General features: G+C 37.1%; 1 protein-coding gene across 1 annotated transcript in view; it reads left to right on the forward strand.

Annotated features, from left to right (window-relative positions):
• The window catches only part of epha4b (eph receptor A4b), a 182,162-nt gene that overhangs the window by 142,979 nt on the left and 18,182 nt on the right, over positions 1-21,001 (forward strand). Inside the window, exons 11-12 of the mRNA XM_067452466.1 lie at positions 111-296; positions 19,728-19,789. Of these exons, the coding sequence (XP_067308567.1) occupies positions 111-296; positions 19,728-19,789 (248 nt within the window). The remainder of the gene's footprint in view (positions 1-110; positions 297-19,727; positions 19,790-21,001) is intronic.

Here is a 21,001-nt window from a genome sequence, read left to right on the forward strand (position 1 = left end):
TGAAATCAGGGTCCAAAGTCAGTCAAGGATATTATTTATGCATATTTCCTTCAAAAACCTGCCATAGTCTGACGCTGATGTGCTGATGGTAGCCGTGTGTTGATCCCCAGGTGAGTTTGGTGAGGTTTGCAGTGGTCGTCTGAAGCTCCCCAGCAAGAGAGAAATCTACGTGGCCATCAAAAGTCTGAAGGCAGGATACTCCGAGAAGCAGAGGCGGGACTTCCTGAGCGAGGCCAGCATCATGGGCCAGTTCGACCACCCCAACATCATTCGACTGGAGGGAGTCGTCACCAGATGTAAGTGTCTTACATGTACCTTCGTGTTCACCTTCACCCAAAGGCTTTTAAAATGATAGACTTTCAAGTGTGTAAACATACACTTCGTTGTAAACACTGAGGGGAAAATAAGCTGTTTCAGAAATAGTTTTGCAGGTTTTCAATTGCACACTTGAGTCCATTGCTCAGTGCGTGGTGACAAAATAAGATTATTGTGACTACACCGACAACCTTTTCCGCCACAGCGGTCACGGAGTGTTTTCATGGCGTTGTGATTAAGAGCCAGATGGAGGTGTGCTGTATACGCACTGATGTGCTCAGCCTCGGGGAGGACAGAAACAGAGCTCGACTGTTCCACCTGAATGGATCTGTTGAGTTGGATCTGACCACACAAGAGGATTGGAAGACAAAGACTCGCTACAGCAGATATACTGCAGAGCAAGCCTAGATTCTCGGTTAAAGCATGACTAAACATTCCATCTGTAAATGGACCCAAATGTAGTTAGAGCAAAATGCAAACTACAGCATACTAAAGCAAACTAAAGCAAAACGAGAACTAGCATATTCTCACCGGAGCACCCTACGTCATACACTGGAACGCCAGTCTCTCGTAAACATGCGTATGACAGTTAGAGGAAGTTCGAGATTACAGTTTATAAAGTTTTAAATATGGATATTGTTTCTTACACAAATGCATAGCTTCAATTCAGAAGGCCTTTATTAACACAGACTGAACAATATAAAGCATTGCTTGGTAATTGGTTGAACTAAATTGGTAATTGGCTCTTGTCATATTCCAAGTGTTATTACCATTTTTTAAACTATAGCGAGTAAACTGCTATAATGTGAGAAAATGTTGAAGGTGTCTGAATACATTTTGGATTGAATGTAGGAACTTTAAAGGGTTAGTTCACCCAAAAATGAAATTTATTCCATTAATGACTCACTCCAATGTTGTCCCACACCCGTAAGACCTTCATTCATCCTCGGAACACAGTTTAACATATTTTAGATTTAGTCCGAGGCCTTTCTCTCCTTTGAATGTAAGTGTATGCCCACTTGCTGTCCACATCCAGAAGGTAATGAAAATATTATCAAAGTAGTCCATATGTGACATCAGTTGGTTAGTAAGACTCTTTTGAAGCGTCAACAATACATTTTGGTCCAAAAATAACGAAAAATACGACTTTATCCAGCATTGTCTTCTCTTCCGTGTTCCTCAAATAAAGAATTAAACGGTCATGATTCATGATTCAGGATTGCGTGTCAAACTAGCAAACTGCTGAAATCACGTGACATTGGCAAAATGAATTACGAATCAATCTGCTGATTCGCAACCGTTTGATTCTTTATCTGAGGTTTTGAAAACAAACGCGGAAGAGAAGACAATGCTGAATAAAGTTTTTTTTTTTTTTTTTGTTATTTTTGGATCAAAATGTATTGTCAACGCTTCAAAAGAGTCTAACTAACCAACGGATGTCACATATGGACTACTTTGATGATATTTTCATTACCTTCTGGACGTGGACAGCAAGTGGGCTTACACTTACATTCAAAGGACAGAAAGGACTCGGACCAAATCAAAAATATCTTAAACTGTTTTCCGAGGATGAACGGAGGTCTTACGGATGTGGAACGACATTGGGGTGAGTCACTAATGAAAGAAATTTCATTTTGGGGTGAACTAACCCTTTAATTTGAGGACACTTTCTGCTCGCGTAGAAAATTCTGTGTTTGTTTTCCCTTTTAACGCTTGTCTCTCCGACCTTTGACTACCGTTTTGCACGTATATGTTTGTGGCCTATTGCCGTTGTCTAAATTGGATCTTAATCACAGATAGAGATAGACTTACGCTGGGCTATATGTGTTGGAAGCCTTTAAGAGTCTCATTATCTCATCAGTAATGGGGGAAAGCTTATCCAAGAACTTCAGCTTTCAACAGACGCCAAACAAAAACCCTTTCTTTCAAGTGTCATTATGACTGAACCGACGTCTGCGGCTCTCCACACTACCTATAGAGCACAACAATGAGAGTATGCATATTTATGACTGCATGAATATTAATCATTTAAATAGTTAATTGGATGTTTTAAGTGTCATAAATATTCAGCAGCACACATACGAACAGCAAAGTCTCGACATTTCTTATTCATTTTTCGCTCTGTTCTCTCTAAAGCAGAATGCTAATTTTGACCTTTTGTTAGCATTGGTTTGTGCAGTTTACAGAACTATTTTCTTCGTAAATCGAGTTTGCTTTTCATTTTGAAAAGGCAGATGCTGCCTAATTGCCTGTATTCCAGTTATAAGTGGTGTATTTATGTCCTGAGCAAATATCAGGGGCTCAGGGTTAAAGCTCAGTTCAGTATCTTTTGGAGCACGCAGACTATTTGGAAGAACAAAGTAGCGGTTTAAGTGAGAGTAATGAATTCAACATTGGGCTGCACTTTGACCTCTGTCTTCATGGAATAGGCCGGTCCTCTGTCGGAATCTAAAAAAAGCCTGCTTTTGACAGGGTAAAAGAAAGTTTAGAGAAGAGATGTAGAGGGAAAATATGAGACATTCTTAGAAACAAGCGCGAGGGGTTATAAATGTACACCGCTTATACAGGTCCTTCTCAAAAAAATAGCATATTGTGATAAAGTTAATTATTTTCCATAATGTAATGATAAAAATTAAACTTTCATATATTTTAGATTCATTGCACACCAACTGAAATATTTTAGGTCTTTTATTGTTTTAATACTGATGATTTTAGCATACAGCTCATGAAAACCTAAAATTCCTGTCTCAAAAAATTAGCATATCATGAAAAGGTTCTCTAAGTGAGCTATTAACCTACTCATTTGAATCAACTAATTAACTCTAAACACCTGCAAAAGATTCCTGAGGCTTTTAAAAACTCCCAGCCTGGTTCATTACTCAAATCCACAATCATGGGTAAGGCTGCCGACCCGACCCTGTCCAGAAGGCCATCATTGACACCCTCAAGCGAGAGGGTAAGACACAGAAATAAATTTCTGAACTAATAGGCTTTTCCCAGAGTGCTGTATCAAGGCACCTCAGTGGGAAGTCTGTGGGAAGGAAAAAGTGTGGCAAAAAACGCTGCACAACGAGAAGCGGTGACCGAACTCTGAGGAAGATTGTGGAGAAGGACCGATTCCAGACCTTGGGGGACCTGCGGAAGCAGTGGACTGAGTCTGGAGTAGAAACATCCAGAGCCACCGTGAGCAGGAAATGGGCTACAGGTGCAGCATTCCCCAGGTCAAGCCACTTTGGGCTACAGAGAAGCAGCACTGGACTGTTGCTCAGTGGTCCAAAGTACTTTTTTCGGATGAAAGCAAATTTTGCATGTCATTTGGAAATCAAGGTGCCAGAGTCTGGAGGAAGACTGGGGAGAAGGAAATGCCAAAATGCCTGAAGTCCAGTGTCAAGTACCCATAGTCAGTGATGGTCTGGGGTGCCATGTCAGCTGCTGGTGTTGGTCCACTGTGTTTTATCAAGGGCAGGGTCAATGCAGCTAGCTATCAGGAGATTTTGGAGCACTTCATGCTTCCATCTGCTGAAAAGCTTTATGGAGATGAAGATTTTGTTTTTCAGCACGACCTGGCACCTGCTCACAGTGCCAAAACCACCGGTAAATGGTTTACTGACCATGGTATTACTGTGCTCAATTGGCCTGCCAACTCTCCTGACCTGAACCCCTTAGAGAATCGGTGGGATATTGTGAAGAGAAAGTTGAGAGACGCAAGACCCAACACTCTGGATGAGCTTAAGGCCGCTATCGAAGCATCCTGGGCCTCCAGAACACCTCAGCAGTGCCACAGGCTGATCGCCTCCATGCCACGCCGCACTGAAGCAGTCATTTCTGCAAAAGGATTCCCGACCAAGTATTAACATAATTATTTGAAGATTGACTTTTTTTGTATTAAAAACACTTTTCTTTTATTGGTCGGATGAAATATGCTTTTTTTTTTTAGCCAAAATCATCAGTATTAATACAATAAAATACCTGAAATATTTCAGTTGGTGTGCAATGAATCTAAAATATATGAAAGTTAAATTTTTATCATTACATTATGGAAAATAATGAACTTTATCACAATATGCAAATTTTTTGAGAATGACCTGTTTGTTTAGTAATTTTATAATGCGTAAGATGTGTGTCATGTAAAAAATGTATCCTTATTACAGTATAAATACAATTTAATTGCCAAGTAACGGGGTGGGGCACAAACCATGGCTTTTGACTGTCTCAGTTTGTGTAAATCCACTTGGAGTCAGAGTATTTATTTTTTCCCCACATTAATTGCACACGTCTAGTACAATTATGTGGTTTTGTTTCATTAATACAGTGTATACTTTTTTCTTGATCTACCCCGAAAGAATAGAAGTGAAATGTGACAACATGCCCCATAGGTGGGGTACATTATAACATGTGAGGGGCACTGTAACATGAGCAAATGACAGCTTAAAATGTTATCTGATATAATACAAATATATATATTTTACTCGTAGGAGCAAGTTGAAGTATGCGGGTGCCGAGCTTGTGGTGGATCCATAAGCAAGAGTCAGAGCTTTGAATTTGATACAGTCAGCGAGTGATAGCCAATGTAGAGTCAGATGTTACAGATATGTTGTAGGGTCAGATTAGCAGGGAAGACGAGCAGGTCAGTGTTTGCTATGTTGAGCTGCAGGTGATGTTTTTTCATCCATGCCGAGATATCCGCCAGGCAGCTTGAGATTCGTGCATGTACTGTGGGATCATCTGGCTGAGGTAGAGTTGTGTGTCATTGGCATAACAATGATATGAGAGCACATGTGCCGTAATGATGGGTTCCAATGATGTAGTGTAAATGGAGAAGAGGAGAGGTCCAAGCACTGAACCCTGTGGAACCCCTGTGGTCAGTTGATGTGCTTTCGGTACCTCTCCTCTCCAGGCAACCTTGAAATACCTACCTGTGAGATAGGACTCAAACCAGTAGAGTGGAATCCCTGTGATGCCCAGTGATGAGAGGGTGGACAGAAGAATCAGATGATTCACAGTGTCAAAGGCAGCAGATAGATCAAGGAGGATGAGGACTGATGATTTGGATGCAGCTTTTGCCATCCGCAGGGCTTCAGTAACTGACAGTAATGCAGTCTCAGTTGAGTGGCCCTTTTTGAAACCTGACTGGTTTATGTCCAGCTATACAGCATAGTTCAAAACATAATAATTCATAATTTCTGAACATGGACCCTCAGTCATTATTCAAACTTTTCTTGTGGTTTCTCAAAAGAATTCATAAAAGTGTGGAATATAGTGGAATTCAAAATAGTGTAGTTCTAATAGGGGATCATTGTAACGCAGTGTTACAACGCACCCCACCTGTACGACTGGGATTTAAATCACGGCTCACGTCTTCTGCTGTTAGATCAGCATTAAAGAACCATCTCAACTGTTAAATAGCAGATATAATATAAAATATATATATATATAAATATATATATATATATATATATATATATATATATATATATATATATATATATATATATATATATATATATATATATATATATATATATATATATATATATATATATATATATATAGACGTGAGCTATATATATAGAGTTGTCTTATTTAAAAAAAAAAAAAAAAAAAAAAAAACAGAGATGAAAGGTAAACTTTTATAAATTAACTTTTGCTATGGTTAAATAAATGTTGAGTGATATCTTCCAAAGGTTTTTATTTTATTTATTTATTTATTTTTTATTTAACTGCAATTTGTTCTAATGTTGATATGGCAACTAGTAAATACAATAAGTTCCGTCATCCTGGCATGTTTGAAAGGTTTTTAAACCATGCATGTTACGACTAACCCCACATTAGGTTGTGCCTCACACTCCCCTACTGGTAACACTCATTAAGTAATATTGCTCCATTTCTCACTATTAACTAGTTTCTTATTAGCATGCATATTACTAGGATATTGGCTGTTTATTAGTACTTATAGAGCACATATTAATGCCTATTTCTGCATGACCATATTCTACATCCTTAATTTTACCCAGTACCTAGTATAGTCATGCATAATTTACTGTTATTAATACAGTAAGTACATGTAGTAACATATGTAATAAAGACACTAAAATAAATTGTTACCAAAATATATAATTTTTGGGGGGGTGGTTACACTTTATTTGGGGGACTCGACTATTAACTAGTTTCTTATTAGCATGCATATTACTAGGATATTGGCTGTTTATTAGTACCTATAAAGCACATATTAATGCCTTATTCTGCATGACAATATATTTTACATCCCTAATCTTAACAACTACCTAACTATAAATAAGCAGTAATTAGGAGTTTATTTTGGCTAAATTTGTAGTTAATTGTTAGTTAATAGTGAGAATTGGAGCCTAAACTAAATGTGACTGTAATATTAATTACCAGCAAGTAGTGATTGGATAAGGGTTTGGGTTTGGGTTATTTGCATGTAATTATGCTTTATTTAACGTATTTACCAACGACATATGTAAAATAAAGTATTACCTTTTTATTTACAACTTGTGTAAGATTATTTTTGTGATCATTTGTAATTTGTCTTGTGAAATATACTTCAATATATTAATTTTAACTAAGCATATTACAGATTCTGAAAGGGTAAAGTGATAGTCATGTCACTGTCCATATGGCCGCATGTATTCTGGCTTTGGGGGTTGTGAATAGTTGCACGTATGACAGCAAAGAAAGGCAATTTCACAGATCACTGCTCAGCAGGTCAGTGGCTGCAGGGCCGAGGAGAGGGCAAGGGAACAGCAGGGACAGCTCGCTAACCTTTAACTCCAAACAGTTATTCAAAACATCCATCTCTAACCGCTCTCAGCATTAAAATCCTTCCATTTTGGATGGAGAAACAGCCTTAAAAAACCTGAAATATGCAGACGGTCTCCAATTTATCAATGAATTATCATTCATAAGCTTCTTCACTATTCACAAATGAGTCACTATTTTAATTCATTTCAATGAATGCAAAAATAAAATAATTTTATAGTGAATATTTTGTTCTTTTAGTTTTGCTCAGCTCTAAAATATTTCATTGGCACACAGACTCTAAAGTAGCGATTTGAGTGAAAGCAATGCATTTTGCACTTTGACCTCTGTCTTCATGCAAAAATAACTTTTTTGTTGAGTGCAGTCTCTAAAAAATCCTTGTAGGATATCCTTGTAAGATTAAAAATCCAGTAATCTCAAACATCTACAAAAGTAATGGAAAAAATGAAAATTAATTTGTAAACCCTGGAATGTTTTTTGTAACCTGACTGAAAACACTGACAAACAGCTTTCGCTAGGGTCCTTTTTTCCCCGTAACTAATAAAAAAATATATCTCTTGAATCTCTTGAAGCATTGAAAATACATTTTGCTCCAAAAATAACACATAAGAGATTCTAATTAATCAACTGATGTCACATATGGACTACTTTGATGATGTTTTTATTCCCTTTCTGGACATGGACAGTACAGTGTGCATACACTTCCATACGCTCTCGGACTAAATATAAAATATCTTAAACTGTGTTCCGAAGATGAACGGAGGGCTTACGGGTGTGAAACGACATTAGGGTGGGTCATGAATAACATCAGTTTTATTTTAGGGCGAACTAACCCTTTAATTCATATTTTTAAAGGCTCGTTATTATTGTGGTTTAGTATTTTTCATAATGTAGAACATTGTTAGCAATGCTACATATAATACTGAGACCATTTTCCAAAACGATTCTGTCCTCCCAATGTTATCTTTCAGGACTCATTGTAGTAATGCACACAAAGATGCTTTTGTAAAGGTAGTTTTTATTGTGTGTGTTTTATACTGCTTCCCTGATCAACAAATGCAAAACAGAGGGCCCAATCAGCAGCACTTTATCAGAATAATGTTCCAAACCCTCCCTCTCGCTGTGATTGCTTCCATTGTTATGTAGATGGTGGGACTAAAAGAAAGCTTTGGAAATGGCCCTTTTAATTGCTATCTCGTCATTTGTCAGAAAAGTTATGATCTTTCCGTATCTCTCATTTCCTCCTTTATGTGCCAACAATCGCCTAATCTGGAAGCATTCAATTTGGAGGAGGCTATCATCTTCTCTCATCGGGCTCTTTCCAGCGCAAAGGATTTTCCTCCTAACGAAGTGGCTGCTATTTCGAGAAAGCATTCATTAAAACCGCCGCTCTTTTGTTTAGGGGACAATGAAAGTTTAAAGCCCTAAGTTTAAACTCTTGTGTTAAATTACGTTAACTCTTGTGGTAGATTAAGGGCTGCGATGTCCCTCAGAGCCTCTGTGCTGTTCTTGCCAACAACGAGGACTTGGAAAGCAACTCTAAGTTGCTAAGTACATCATGTGTCATTTAGTTAAAACACCATTTGGAAAATCGATAAGATTGTAAAGTTGAAGAACAGCGCCTTTTGTTCTTTTTGTTCATAATCGTAGCGGGATGACACAAAGTGGGCCGTCGGGGCGTCAACCTGGTCAATATCTCTTTAATCCTATAAGTTACTACCTTGTATATCAAAGCCCAGGAATATATGGAGATATGAGTTCAGCTGTTCCCACAGTAACCGCTGTCGAAATAAAACCGCTTTAATGGGGGGGTAAAATCAATACTCTATTTGCAATAGGGGTTCTCGCTCTATGGGTGAGAAAGCATTGAGAATGAGCCAATCTGCTTGCCTGATTTGAGCTTGTTAAGGGGTGTCACCGCTTGGGGTCCTGATGGGACGACTGCAGGCCAAATGTAAAACTCTTGTGTGCCACTGCACACAAACATTATGTTTATACACATGCGCTCAAGCTGGTGCGCCTCCCTCCCCATACGCAATTACACAATCCGCCTCGTATCTGCAATTTTTTATCGCCTACGCACTCACCGTGAATGTCAAATCACCTGCAACAAAGGTCTGTTTCCTTTAATGATTATCCTACAGTCCCGGTTAGAACTAAATCACAGGGGCACTGCATTACACAGATGAGGTGTTATGTGATATTGATTACTGAGTTTGTTGCAGGTATTCTTTTTTTTTTTTTTTTCAAACCCGCAATACAAACATGTAGGTCAGAGGAACTCCGCTGGGAATAGATTTATCCAGCAATTTTCCCCGGTAAGTACGTATAGAGTTCAAGAGATTCTGTGCAAAATGCCTCTGACAGCCGTGTGCTGTGACAGCTTTATCTAAGTGGATATGGTTTTTAAAACTCTGTCCTAGATATCACAACACATGTAGACCTGGATCCATGCTGTTATCTTCACCAGAGACAATGACGGCTTAATCTTTATTTCGGGCCTTTAATAGTCACATTTACATTTTACATTTGCTCATTTATCAGACGCTTTTTATCCAAGATGACAACAGTGCAACAACATAAGCTATTCATAATTTGGTGCGTGTCTTTAGATGTTTCTTAGCAAGGGATCAGATACAGTTGGAAAAATCATTCTATTAAGGTTTGAGAAAATATTTTTGTTCTATTTAATTAATTAGCATTACTGTTTATTTTTATTTATTTATTTTTTTTGGGGGGGGGGGGGATTATTACTTTTTTAATGTGTTTGAAAGAAGCCACATACACTGTAAAAAAAATTGGTTGTTTTTTGTTGGTTTAACTTAAAAAAGTAAGTAACCTGGTTGCCTTAAAATTTTGAGTTTATTGAAATTAAAAATTTGAGTCGATACAATGAAGGAAATTTGTTTAATAAATAGAAACTCAAAATATTTTTGTATCTGAACCACATACAAAATTTGAAAAATCATGAAAATAGCACTATTTGGCATGTTTCACTGCATCATCAGAAATAAAACACACACAATTACCCAATATGCTTACAAAATCGTTTAATACTATTTTAATAAAGGTTGTCGAATCTCAAAAAATTGTCATTGTATTAACTCAAAATTTTAATTTCAATGAACTCAAAAATTTAAGGCAACCAGGTAACTTTTTTTCTAAATATTTTTTTTACAGTGTACTTATTTAAAACATTATAAAATGTTATTGCAATTTTAAAGTACTGTTTTATATATTGTAATTTACTTTAAAACATAATTTAGTCCTGTGATGGCAAAACCATTAATCCTGTCCTTGGCGTCACATCATCCTTTAGAAAACATTTCTTATTTTTATCAATATTGAAAACAATGACATTTTTCAAAAGTATAGCATTTAGTTGAAATATACATTTTTGTAACAACTTAAAAAGTCTACTGTCACTTTTGATCAACTGAATCTGTTTTTACTTATTTCCGGAGTGAAATAAGTATTAAAAAGAATATAAAACTTGTCATAACTTCTTTTATTCCTCAAAGTTTGTTTTTAACACATAATAGCATCATGTGATCACTGTAAGAAAAAAAAATCCATAGAAAAGGACTTCATTCTAAAACACAACAGACAATAATGCAATGCATAATTCAAAATACGGGGAAACAACTGTAACACTTTATTTTTGTTTCCATGTTACACGTTACTGTTGCAATAACTATAAATCATGCATAATTACATGCAACTAACTAGTGCTGGACGGTATTTTTCTCAGTTATACCGGTTTTGCAGTATTTTACGGTATTTTTTTTTCCCATACATGGCTGGGTGTTAACCAGATTTTCTACTGATTGAGAGAGGAAATATTGCAGTAGCTTGACTTAGAATGCCCCTATTTTACTGTCATGGCGAGTGAACATTGTAGAAAAATTGCACAATAGAATTAATACAGGTTTGCAAGGCCCCACAAAATGATGCTGTGGGGAGGCAACAACCAATAATAGCACTAGTCTCAGAACAAATGACAATTCAGTTTAACACAGAAAGAATAAAGACATAGGGCCCTATTTTAACGATCTGAAACGCAAGTGTCAAAGCGCGAAGCGCAAGTAACTTTGTGGGCGGGTCTCAGCACTGTTGCTATTTTCCCGGCGGGATAAATGGCTCTTGCGCCCGGCGCAAATCTAAAATGCGTTGGTCTGAAGTAGCTTCATTATTCATAGGTGTGGTTTGGGCGTAAAGTGAATAAACCAATCAGAGCGTCATCCCACATTCCCTTTAAAAGCAGATGCGCAAGTTCCATTATGGATTGCTATTATTATGGCGTATTTACCAGGCGCACGCCAGGAGCGGTTCACAGCCGAGGAGACTGATGTTCTTGTAAGAGCAGTGAAAGACAGAGAAGGTGTGTTGTATGGGGATGGGAGAAACCCACCCAAAATAGCGTCGGTTAAACAGCGTCAGTTAAACAGTTTTTTCAGTTTTTCAGTCGATTTTTTTTCCCTGGTTCTTGACAGACAAACCAATTTGTCAGATGACCTTATATACATATATGTCTTGCTACTATTGGGCAAACAGGTCTGATCCTTAGCCTAATTACTACAATTAGCCTGAATAATTTGTAAGCCAGATTTATGCCTATTTTTTCACATCTTCGTGGCACACCACAATGATTTCCGTCATCTCATGTGTTCATATTTTTTTAGTGTAATAATTTATGATTTGCAAAAATAACTGTTGCATCTGTGTAGATTTCATGAGCAAAGTCTATGCGTGTTGTGCACGCTATACATTATGGTCAAGCATGCGTCCTTAAAATAGCATAATGAACAACGCGCAAAGCGCCGCTGACTTTAGACTAGATTTTTTCTGGTCAGTGGCGCAATTGTTTAATGGAACAGCAAAATAGCACCAGGGATTGTTTGCACCGGAACACGCCTCCTTTTTTGCGCTGAACCGCCCAGGGAGCGCAAGTTCATTCACTAGTTTAGCGACGTGCTTCTGTGGAGGGAAAAGCGCCCTTGGCGCGGGTACAAAATAGGAATGACACATGCGTCGGTGTACAAAATCAATTGCGCTGGGTGCAAGATAGGGCCCATAGTTACTTTTTTGCCCACTCTTCTTTGAATTTTCGGTCTACATCATTGTCTTATCAGAATAATCCATTGTGTCATCGTGTTCATGATCAGACATGTGGCTGTATCAAGTGTACTTATTTGCAAATAATATTTTATTTTAAGAAGACCTGATTAAATATGTGTGCATATGTGCTGGTTCATATTTAGAGCACTAGAGTATATGAAATATATATATGTCTATAAAAAACGTACATGCGCTCAATCCGGTCTATGTCTTATCTATATGATCCACATAGTGAGCACTCTGCACAAAAAACGCTGTCATGCATGCATTGCATGTTGTTTGAATTATCTGCTGTAATGTGATCTCAGCTTTGTCCTCACTACAGTGCAACAGTGAAAAGGGACCCCTCTCAAACAGTATTGCCCTGCGCCGTGTTCTAAATGTTGTTTAAGCGATATACGTTAATTATACGTTGTATTTTTAATTTTTTTATGTCAACAGGTTCCACGCAACTGGGTTGTGTTGAATTTAATTAACATTGTTTATTTCAGTAAAATTAAAGGCCCACTGAAATGCCTTGAAACAGGCCACATTATTCAATGTGTCGACGTGATTTCCCCTGAAACGGCTCCAGCTGTTAGCAGCTCCTCCCCTTATTTGAAACAGCCAATAGCGTTTCGTTAATAGCCTATACAGTTTGACTAGAGCCTTTCTGTTTGGTAAAGCCTCTTTCCTCTAACCGTTTATCATCATAATCTCCTCCATATCGCTTTGAAATGCTGCATTGATTCTGTGCAGAATTCAAATGGATCTGATAAGTTTGTCGTCTGCGCCGACTCACGATCCGCGCTGCATCTGTAGTCTAAATTTAGACCAGAGCCGTTGGTCTGTAGGTGTGTTTGCGCTACCGCGGTGTGTGAAACTAATATAAAACCAGACTTCATTCGCCTCAACTGAAAGCATATTTATACTCAATCGTTTCCTATCGCAAATATAGTCTACTATGTGCCTTTCACCAGGTAGAAATTAGTAAATGTGTGAACAAATTACCGATTTCAGCCGCAGCTTCAGCAGTGTAGGGGGCGGGCTTTAGATTCTAGAGAGCATTTTGATTGGACAGAAGATTTGATGAGAAAGTGAAGTCTGCGATGATGTCATCGAAATCTGTGATTTGTTTTAACGGAAGTGAGAGACTGTAAATTTTGAATGCTTATATCTCATAAATGCAAATTTTGTCATTGTTTTGGAACACACCAGCTTATTCATAACTTTAAGGCTAACACAGTCATATTAAAAGCTAAACAAATTTAATTTTGATTTCTGTGGGCCTTTAAGTTTTGTTACATCCGTGGCATGCCCTAAGTATTATTTTTTATTATAAAGGAACTGTATGTAAGAAATGTATTTCAATAAATCATAAAATGATATTGGTACCCTGATATGTCACTAGACATTAAGAAAGCATGTTCATTTCAAATACTTATATCATTGACAACAGTAGTCCGGCCAGGATATTGTCATTTAAAAGTTGTTGTTGCAGCCCTCCACTGATGTAGATGTTGACATGTATTTTGGCCTAAAGCCCCACCCTCTTCACCTATCGACCAATCACAAAGTCAGTAGTGTTTCAGCATCCGGGTTGCCAGATCTGCTCTAGTTACCACAGCTGCAGCTCCAAATGTTCCTGCTGGATCCTGCAGTCTATCTGACAACCTTGAGTCAGGGGGGAAGGTGGAGAGGGGATAGTGATTGCAGTACCAGTTTTGGCTACAATCTTACATACACTTCCTATAAACATTAAACAGTCTCCCCATTTTCTCATCTTGTTAAAAATGCATAAAATAGCATTTTAGCAAACATTTTCTTTCCTATTTCAACCCCTTTGCAAAGCATGATGGAAAGTGAAAGTCCTGTTTGTTTGAGTTACTTGATTGAAACATGTTATTTAAAAATAAAAACATCAAAGTTATGTCAAAGAGTAACGGTTTTAAGTCAATATAACATGAAGCAATTACATTTGACCTGATATAATGGTGTTAAATCAAGATAAACTGCTTAAATAAAGTGAATAGCATCATAAAATAATTGTATTTTTTGACCCGTATTGCAGTATAATAAAAATTCATATCATAACAAAAACAATCAATGGTATTCTGTATGAACCGGTATATTGCCCAGCACTTCAACTAACCCTAAATGAATTACTATTACTAATTACTATTACTCAGTATTTAAATGTGTAATTACACTCTTACACAGACACCTTAAAATAGTGTAACCAAAAAAAGGCAATACAGAACAATTTCTTGTATTAACACAAAACATTTTTTCCTGAAGAATATCTTGTACACCTGCCTTAACTGTATTTGGTGTTACCCTCTGGGTTTTTTTATTTTTACAATATGTAAATCTCTAACCTAACCCTGTGTTGAAGCTCTGCACCTGAGGCCACGACTGCTAATTCGCTCCCGCACACACAGAGCTCATTGTAGATGGCTGCTATTCCAGCCACACAGGGTTCACGAAGGGTTAAACATATTCGTCTCTTTGTAGAAACAAAGCAGAAAAAGAAGAACAGGTCTTGAGGGTGAAATCACAGAGATATGCCTGCCCTCTGTTCATAAGACATGTGATGCTAATGCAGGAAGCACTCAATGAGCTCTATTGTGTGCTTTTGAGATAGCGAGCGCACCGTCTACACCGGATAGAGATGCTTGTGTGTGCTTGTGGTTGTGCCGTAACCTTTTTGTAACTCGTCATGAAAATATGCCTCATAAGATGTCCAGATGATCGCTTGATAACTCGTGAATTAGAGGGGAAATTAAAAATAAAATCCCCTCAAGGTTGCCAGAGATTAATGTCAAGAACGAATCTTTCAGAGTGGTTTTCCGAAGAGCTCATAATAAGGACTGTTTTATTATAGTTAAACGCCTGCTGTAATCATGGCTGACGGTTGTTTTAGCTCTTAAACCCACATACAAAATCAACATGAGCTGAACTTTCAAAAAGATTTACCAGAGCTGTTTTATTACCATAGATTTAGTACAAAGTTTAGTCAAGCCTTTAGGATGAAATTCATTTTCTTGGTAAATTCCAGCTTTTGAAACCAATTCTAATCTGGAGGACACCCACGTTAGAGATTTGATATTTGTTAAAGGCACGTACGTGATCCTGTTAAACCCTCAAAGTGTTTAACAGCACGTCCATCGCGCGTTTTCTCTCTCTGGGCTCGGCTGTAGGCTGTTACTCTGAGGTCAGGGCCCCGGGAGGCTGCCGTAAGCTTCTCTGATCAGATCCACTGCCTCGGCCACCCGCTCTTTTTTTAGGATCAATGCCAGTTACCGCTTCAACTGTCTTTCTGATAAAGTGGTCACACACACACACACACACAGTGACATCAGATTGCCACCCGTCGCCGTACCATTCCCAGAACACAGTGCGCCGCGGTCCGTTCCCTCTCTTTCTGTTTCTGCGGCTGACAGCTACATTAGTCTGCCTCTGAAAAGTAAAAGGAATTGCATTTTTCTCTCTTTTTTCCGGATGATACATGGGGGTGGTAGTGGGGGGTAAGGTTTGGGGGTGTCTTGGAAGGCATTTATCTCAGTGAGATAGTGATTTAATTTAAGGTGATGTATAACCAGCCAGTTGCTGTGGTGATGCTCAGAGGGGGTGATCAAACCTGTTTTTCACAAACTCACAGAGGCATATATATATATATATATATATATATATATATATATATATATATATATATATATATATATATATATATATATATATATATGACTAGAGCACATATCTCAGTATTCCAGAGTGAAGATGTCCAGAATATAAGTCATTTATCAGCACCGACATGTTTAGACGTCCCTGAGAGAGACAGGAACAACAGCCCACAACTGAGCGCTTAAACACTGATACACTTACACACATTCTGTGTACTATGTTTTTTGAGTAGTAACTAAGGACATTTTTTTAATGAAAAATGCCATTTGACACATTACTTATTTACCACTAAACCATATTTGATAATTGAGATTAAGCTGAAATAAAATATAAAGACAGATTAAAAAGATTAGATTAAAAAAATGTAAATTAAATTGGTTTTCTAGACAAATAAAATATGGAAATGTTTAAGATTAAGTGCAAAAATTACTAAAAACTGAAATAAAAATTAATAAAAAATGAATAAAATTAAAGCTATATGTATTTAATAATAAAAATAAAAAAATAATAATAATATATATATATATATATATATATATATATATATATATATATATATATATATATATATATATATATATATATATATATATATATATATATATATATATATATATATATATATATATATATATATATATATATATGTATAAAAGCACAAAACAAAATTACTAAAACAAAAGCCCCTATTTTAACGATGTGAGTGCATGGTCTGGCGCGCACACCGCAGGTGCCACTAGCCTTAGCCTCTCAAATCCACTTTTGCAAGTTTAACGGCGGAAAAAAAACTGTCCACGCAACCATTCTAAAAGGGTTGTACCCTAGTCTCTTAATGAGTCATGGGTGTGTTTTGGGTGTAACATGCAATAAACCAATCAGAGTCTCATCTCCTATTCCCTTTAAAAAACCAGTTGCACCATGGCGGATTCGCTACTTACACGGTGGAATTTGCAAGCAGAAAGACTGAGAGGCATCCCTTTTATTTTTTTTAATATTTAAAAATGTCTGTGTGCTGCTGTGCGCCACTGTGTGTGTAATAAGCAGAGTGTACTGAGTTGTGCTCCATCCTATAGGCACATATTACTAATGCATATTTTAAATAACAAAACAAATATGCAAAGATATATATATATATATATATATATATATATATATATATATATATATATATATATATATATATATATATATATATATATATAATAGATATACCTATACCTACCCCCCTCTCTATCATATATATATATAGATAGATAGATAGATAGATAGATAGATAGATAGATAGATAGATAGATAGATAGATAGATAGATAGATAGATAGATAGATAGATAGATAGATAGATAGATAGATAGATAGATAGATAGATAGATAGATAGATAGATAGATAGATAGATAGATAGATAGATAGATAGATAGATAGATAGATAGATAGATAGATAGATATAGATATATATTAAATATATTACCTTAAAAATTGAGACCATCGAGACAAGCAGGACCTTACATTAGAAAAGAGCAAAATCTTGACTTGACTTAAAAAAAATGAAATCAACCAATTAAAATAATTTAGCACTGTTTCCAAAAATTGCTAAACTGATTTTAATATTGTGTAATGTAGAAAATATAATTCGATAACGCATTTTATTTGCTAAATGGAATGTTTATAATTTATACTTGTATGCATCTCATCTGGGTTCTAACATCATAACCTTTTTCCTGCTATCTGAAGCACTGGATGCCAACTTAGCATTCAGTGTCTGTATTATGTACCTATAAGCCTCCTCTGTGGAGACCTACTTATGCTTGGCGTAGGTTCATACACAGCGCTGATGTTCCCCTTTAACAAGGGCAAGCATGGTGTGCACCACCAGAATCATACGCATCAACTAATCAACAGGCACATTTGACATGGTCATTTTACCCCAGCGGCCACGTTTTGATTCGTTCCGTCAAATCTGTACATGGACATTTCTGTCAAATGAAATGGTCGCTAAATAGTTGAACTCTCTGTGACCTGTGAGTGATGTATTTAGGTCAGGGGAATGAGGGGGATGTGACAGAGCTTGTTAACCGAGAATCGACGAGGCACTGGAAGATTTTTCTGTTTATTTCACTCTGTCGCTTTTTTCAGATATCAGGTTGCGGATGATGCCCTGCAGTACATTGGTGGCGACAGAAGTATAACTTATGTCTATTAGTGGGGGGAGTGTGTTTGTAAATCTCTTCCGAAAACTAGTTTGCTGCATTGTTGCCTAATATCAACAGAAGCAATACCTTAGAAGTGGCCATTAATGTAGGATGCCTTCTTTTGTTCAAAACCGCTTAAGGGTATTGACCAGATGAGTTTGTCTATTGAATATGCTAGTCTGTGTGTACATATGCTTATCCCACCCACAGATTCATCTGATTCGTTGGTTAAAAAACGTGCAATTTGTTTCTCGGCCACACTCATAGTGTTTTCCAACAGAGCCCACCCACATTTGCAATGGCCATACCATTGAAAAAAAAAAATGTTTTACATTTAAATAAAATATCTTTGTTAAAGGATTATAATCCATAAACCAGCCAGCTATGAGGTGAATGACAACATTATAAACTTTGATTTGAAACAAAAAGTATTTGAAAAGGTATATCCCATGAAGCAGTGTAAATGACATAATCAAATAAACATGACAGATAAATATAAAACTGTTGATTTAAAGCATAGAGAGACAATTACATATTTTCCTTGAGTTATTTTGGCATGATTTGTTGGTTTTGTTTCTGATCGTTGGGGATTTATTTGCAGAATCATGGGTAATGTAGTTTTTGAGCAGGAATTCTGTTTTTTTTACTGGCAGCTTCAACAAAAACAAAAACAGGTTCTCTATGGAGAAAATGAATGGGTTTATTTACTTGCACAAATTGAAATGGAAATACACCACGTGGAAATACACAGTTTGGCATTAGCACATAAGCTAAGCTAACATGTTGATCTAATAGAATAAGAATCACCAACAATAAATAAAAACACAAAAATGTTGTGAAATACTGATGGATCTCCACATCTACTTTTTAAATTTGCTAGCTGGCATACATAGCATTTGGCTAACATCTTAAAAGAATCAGCATTTTCTTTTGGATCCTTTGTGTCGGAAGTACAATTAAAATGCCTTAAAATGCTGTAAGCAGCTCTTTAGGTTTTTGAATCAATTATGACTTACACATGTAGAATGTTACAATTATAATAATACTTGTCCAACTTGTTCATGGTTGTAGTGAGAGGGTGGTTTTGGTGTGTTGAGTTGACTGACTAATGCTGTTTTCTTTAGTTTGGGGTTTGGAGCTTTGCCTCAGTCATTTGTAAAACAAACGTTGTGTACTTTTAAGCGTAAAACTGTCGAGATTACAGGAGATCTTCCTCTCGCTACCTGCCACCTATCAGCACACATCTCTGCTCATGCCCACCACAACAGGTGCTGTGCCCTCCCATTGGCTCTCACTGACTGTCCTGCCCGCCCATCATGGCAACAAAGCTCTCTAATTGGTTCTCAGTGGATTAGCCGGGGTTAATTAACTGCTGTCTTTGATGGTGGAAGGCTCTGATGAAGGTCTGTCATGCTGAATAATGTGTCTGCCCGGGAAAGAGGCTGAGAGTGTGGCCAGAGTTTAGCCTCCTCTCTTCTCTCCTTCATTCCTGTGTTTCAGCATCTCAGCTATAAAGGATTAATGACACCATTACCATGATTTATTTCTCTGTGGATTTGTGTAGAATCATCAATCTGTAAGGACATTTTATGTTTTTTCCCTTCCATCTAGGCTGATGGTAAATCTTGTATTTTTGTCTTTTTTCTTTTCTTTATGTCTACAGGCAAGCCCGTGATGATTATTACAGAGTACATGGAGAATGGATCGTTGGATACTTTCTTGAAGGTGAGGAAGGCAAAACGCCCATGGCACAAGTCCACACCGATATTCACATGCCATTTAAGATGCTGCCTTACATTTAATTACCTACAGCCAATAAACGAGCATCGCTCAAGGGTATAAGCCACGGATACCTCCCTGAAAGTCTATTACTGGAGGGAAATTAACCATGGAATGGATGCCTGGTTGAGGCAGCACGGATTCAGTTGCGTAATGTCCATTAGGGCTCTCGAGTCTTGTCTGTTGTACGGCGAGCGTGCCAAGGTTATTATAGTTTGACTTTTTCAAATTTGCAATACTATCTGAAAATTCTGTTTTCCTTTTGTTAGTGGAATAAGTTGACATGTAGTTGTAAAGTTACTTATAGTCAGAAGACGGTTGAAGGGTTAGTTCACCCAAAAATGAAAACTCTGTCAATAATTCCTCACCCTCATGTCGTTCGACACCCGTAAGAACTCTGTTCACCTTCGGAACACAAATAAAGATATTTTTTGTTGAAATCCAATGGCTCAGAAAGGTCTCCATTAGCAGCAATGACATTTCCTCTCTCAAGACTCATAAAGGCACTAAAGATGTTGTTACAGAGCCCATCTCACTACAGTGATTCTACAATAATTTTGTGAAGCAACGACAATAGTTTTTGTGCAAAAAACAAAACCTAAGTAATGACTTACATAGTGATGACCGATTTTAAAACACTGCTTCCTGAAGCTTCGTAGCGTTATGAATCAGTGTATCGAATCAGCGGTTCAGATCACCAAAGTCACATGATCTCTGCTATTTGGCGGTTTGACACGCGATCCAAATCATAAATCGATACGCTGATTCATAACACTGTTTTGAAATCGGCCATCAAGTCGTTAATTAATTGTTGTTTTTTGCGCACAAAAACTATTACCGTCGCTTCATAAAATTATTGAAGAACCACTGTAGTGAAATTAACTTTGTAACGAAATCTTTAGTGCCTTTTATGGGTCTTGAAAGAGGAAAACCCTTTCTGAGCCATCGGATTTCAACACAAATATCTTCATTTGTGTTCCGAAGATGAACGGAGGTCTTAGGGGTCTGGAACGTCACGAGGGTGAGTAATTAATGGCAGAATTTTCATTTTTGGGTGAACTAACCCTTTAAGATAAAGCGTTACCCGTCTTTGTTTTAGTAAACGATAATAACACTTAAGCATGTATTTGAGGGAACGTGTTGCAAATGTGTCTTGCA

This window comes from Pseudorasbora parva, chromosome 9 (assembly GCF_024679245.1).
Source record: "Pseudorasbora parva isolate DD20220531a chromosome 9, ASM2467924v1, whole genome shotgun sequence".
NCBI classification, from domain to species: Eukaryota; Metazoa; Chordata; class Actinopteri; order Cypriniformes; family Gobionidae; genus Pseudorasbora; species Pseudorasbora parva.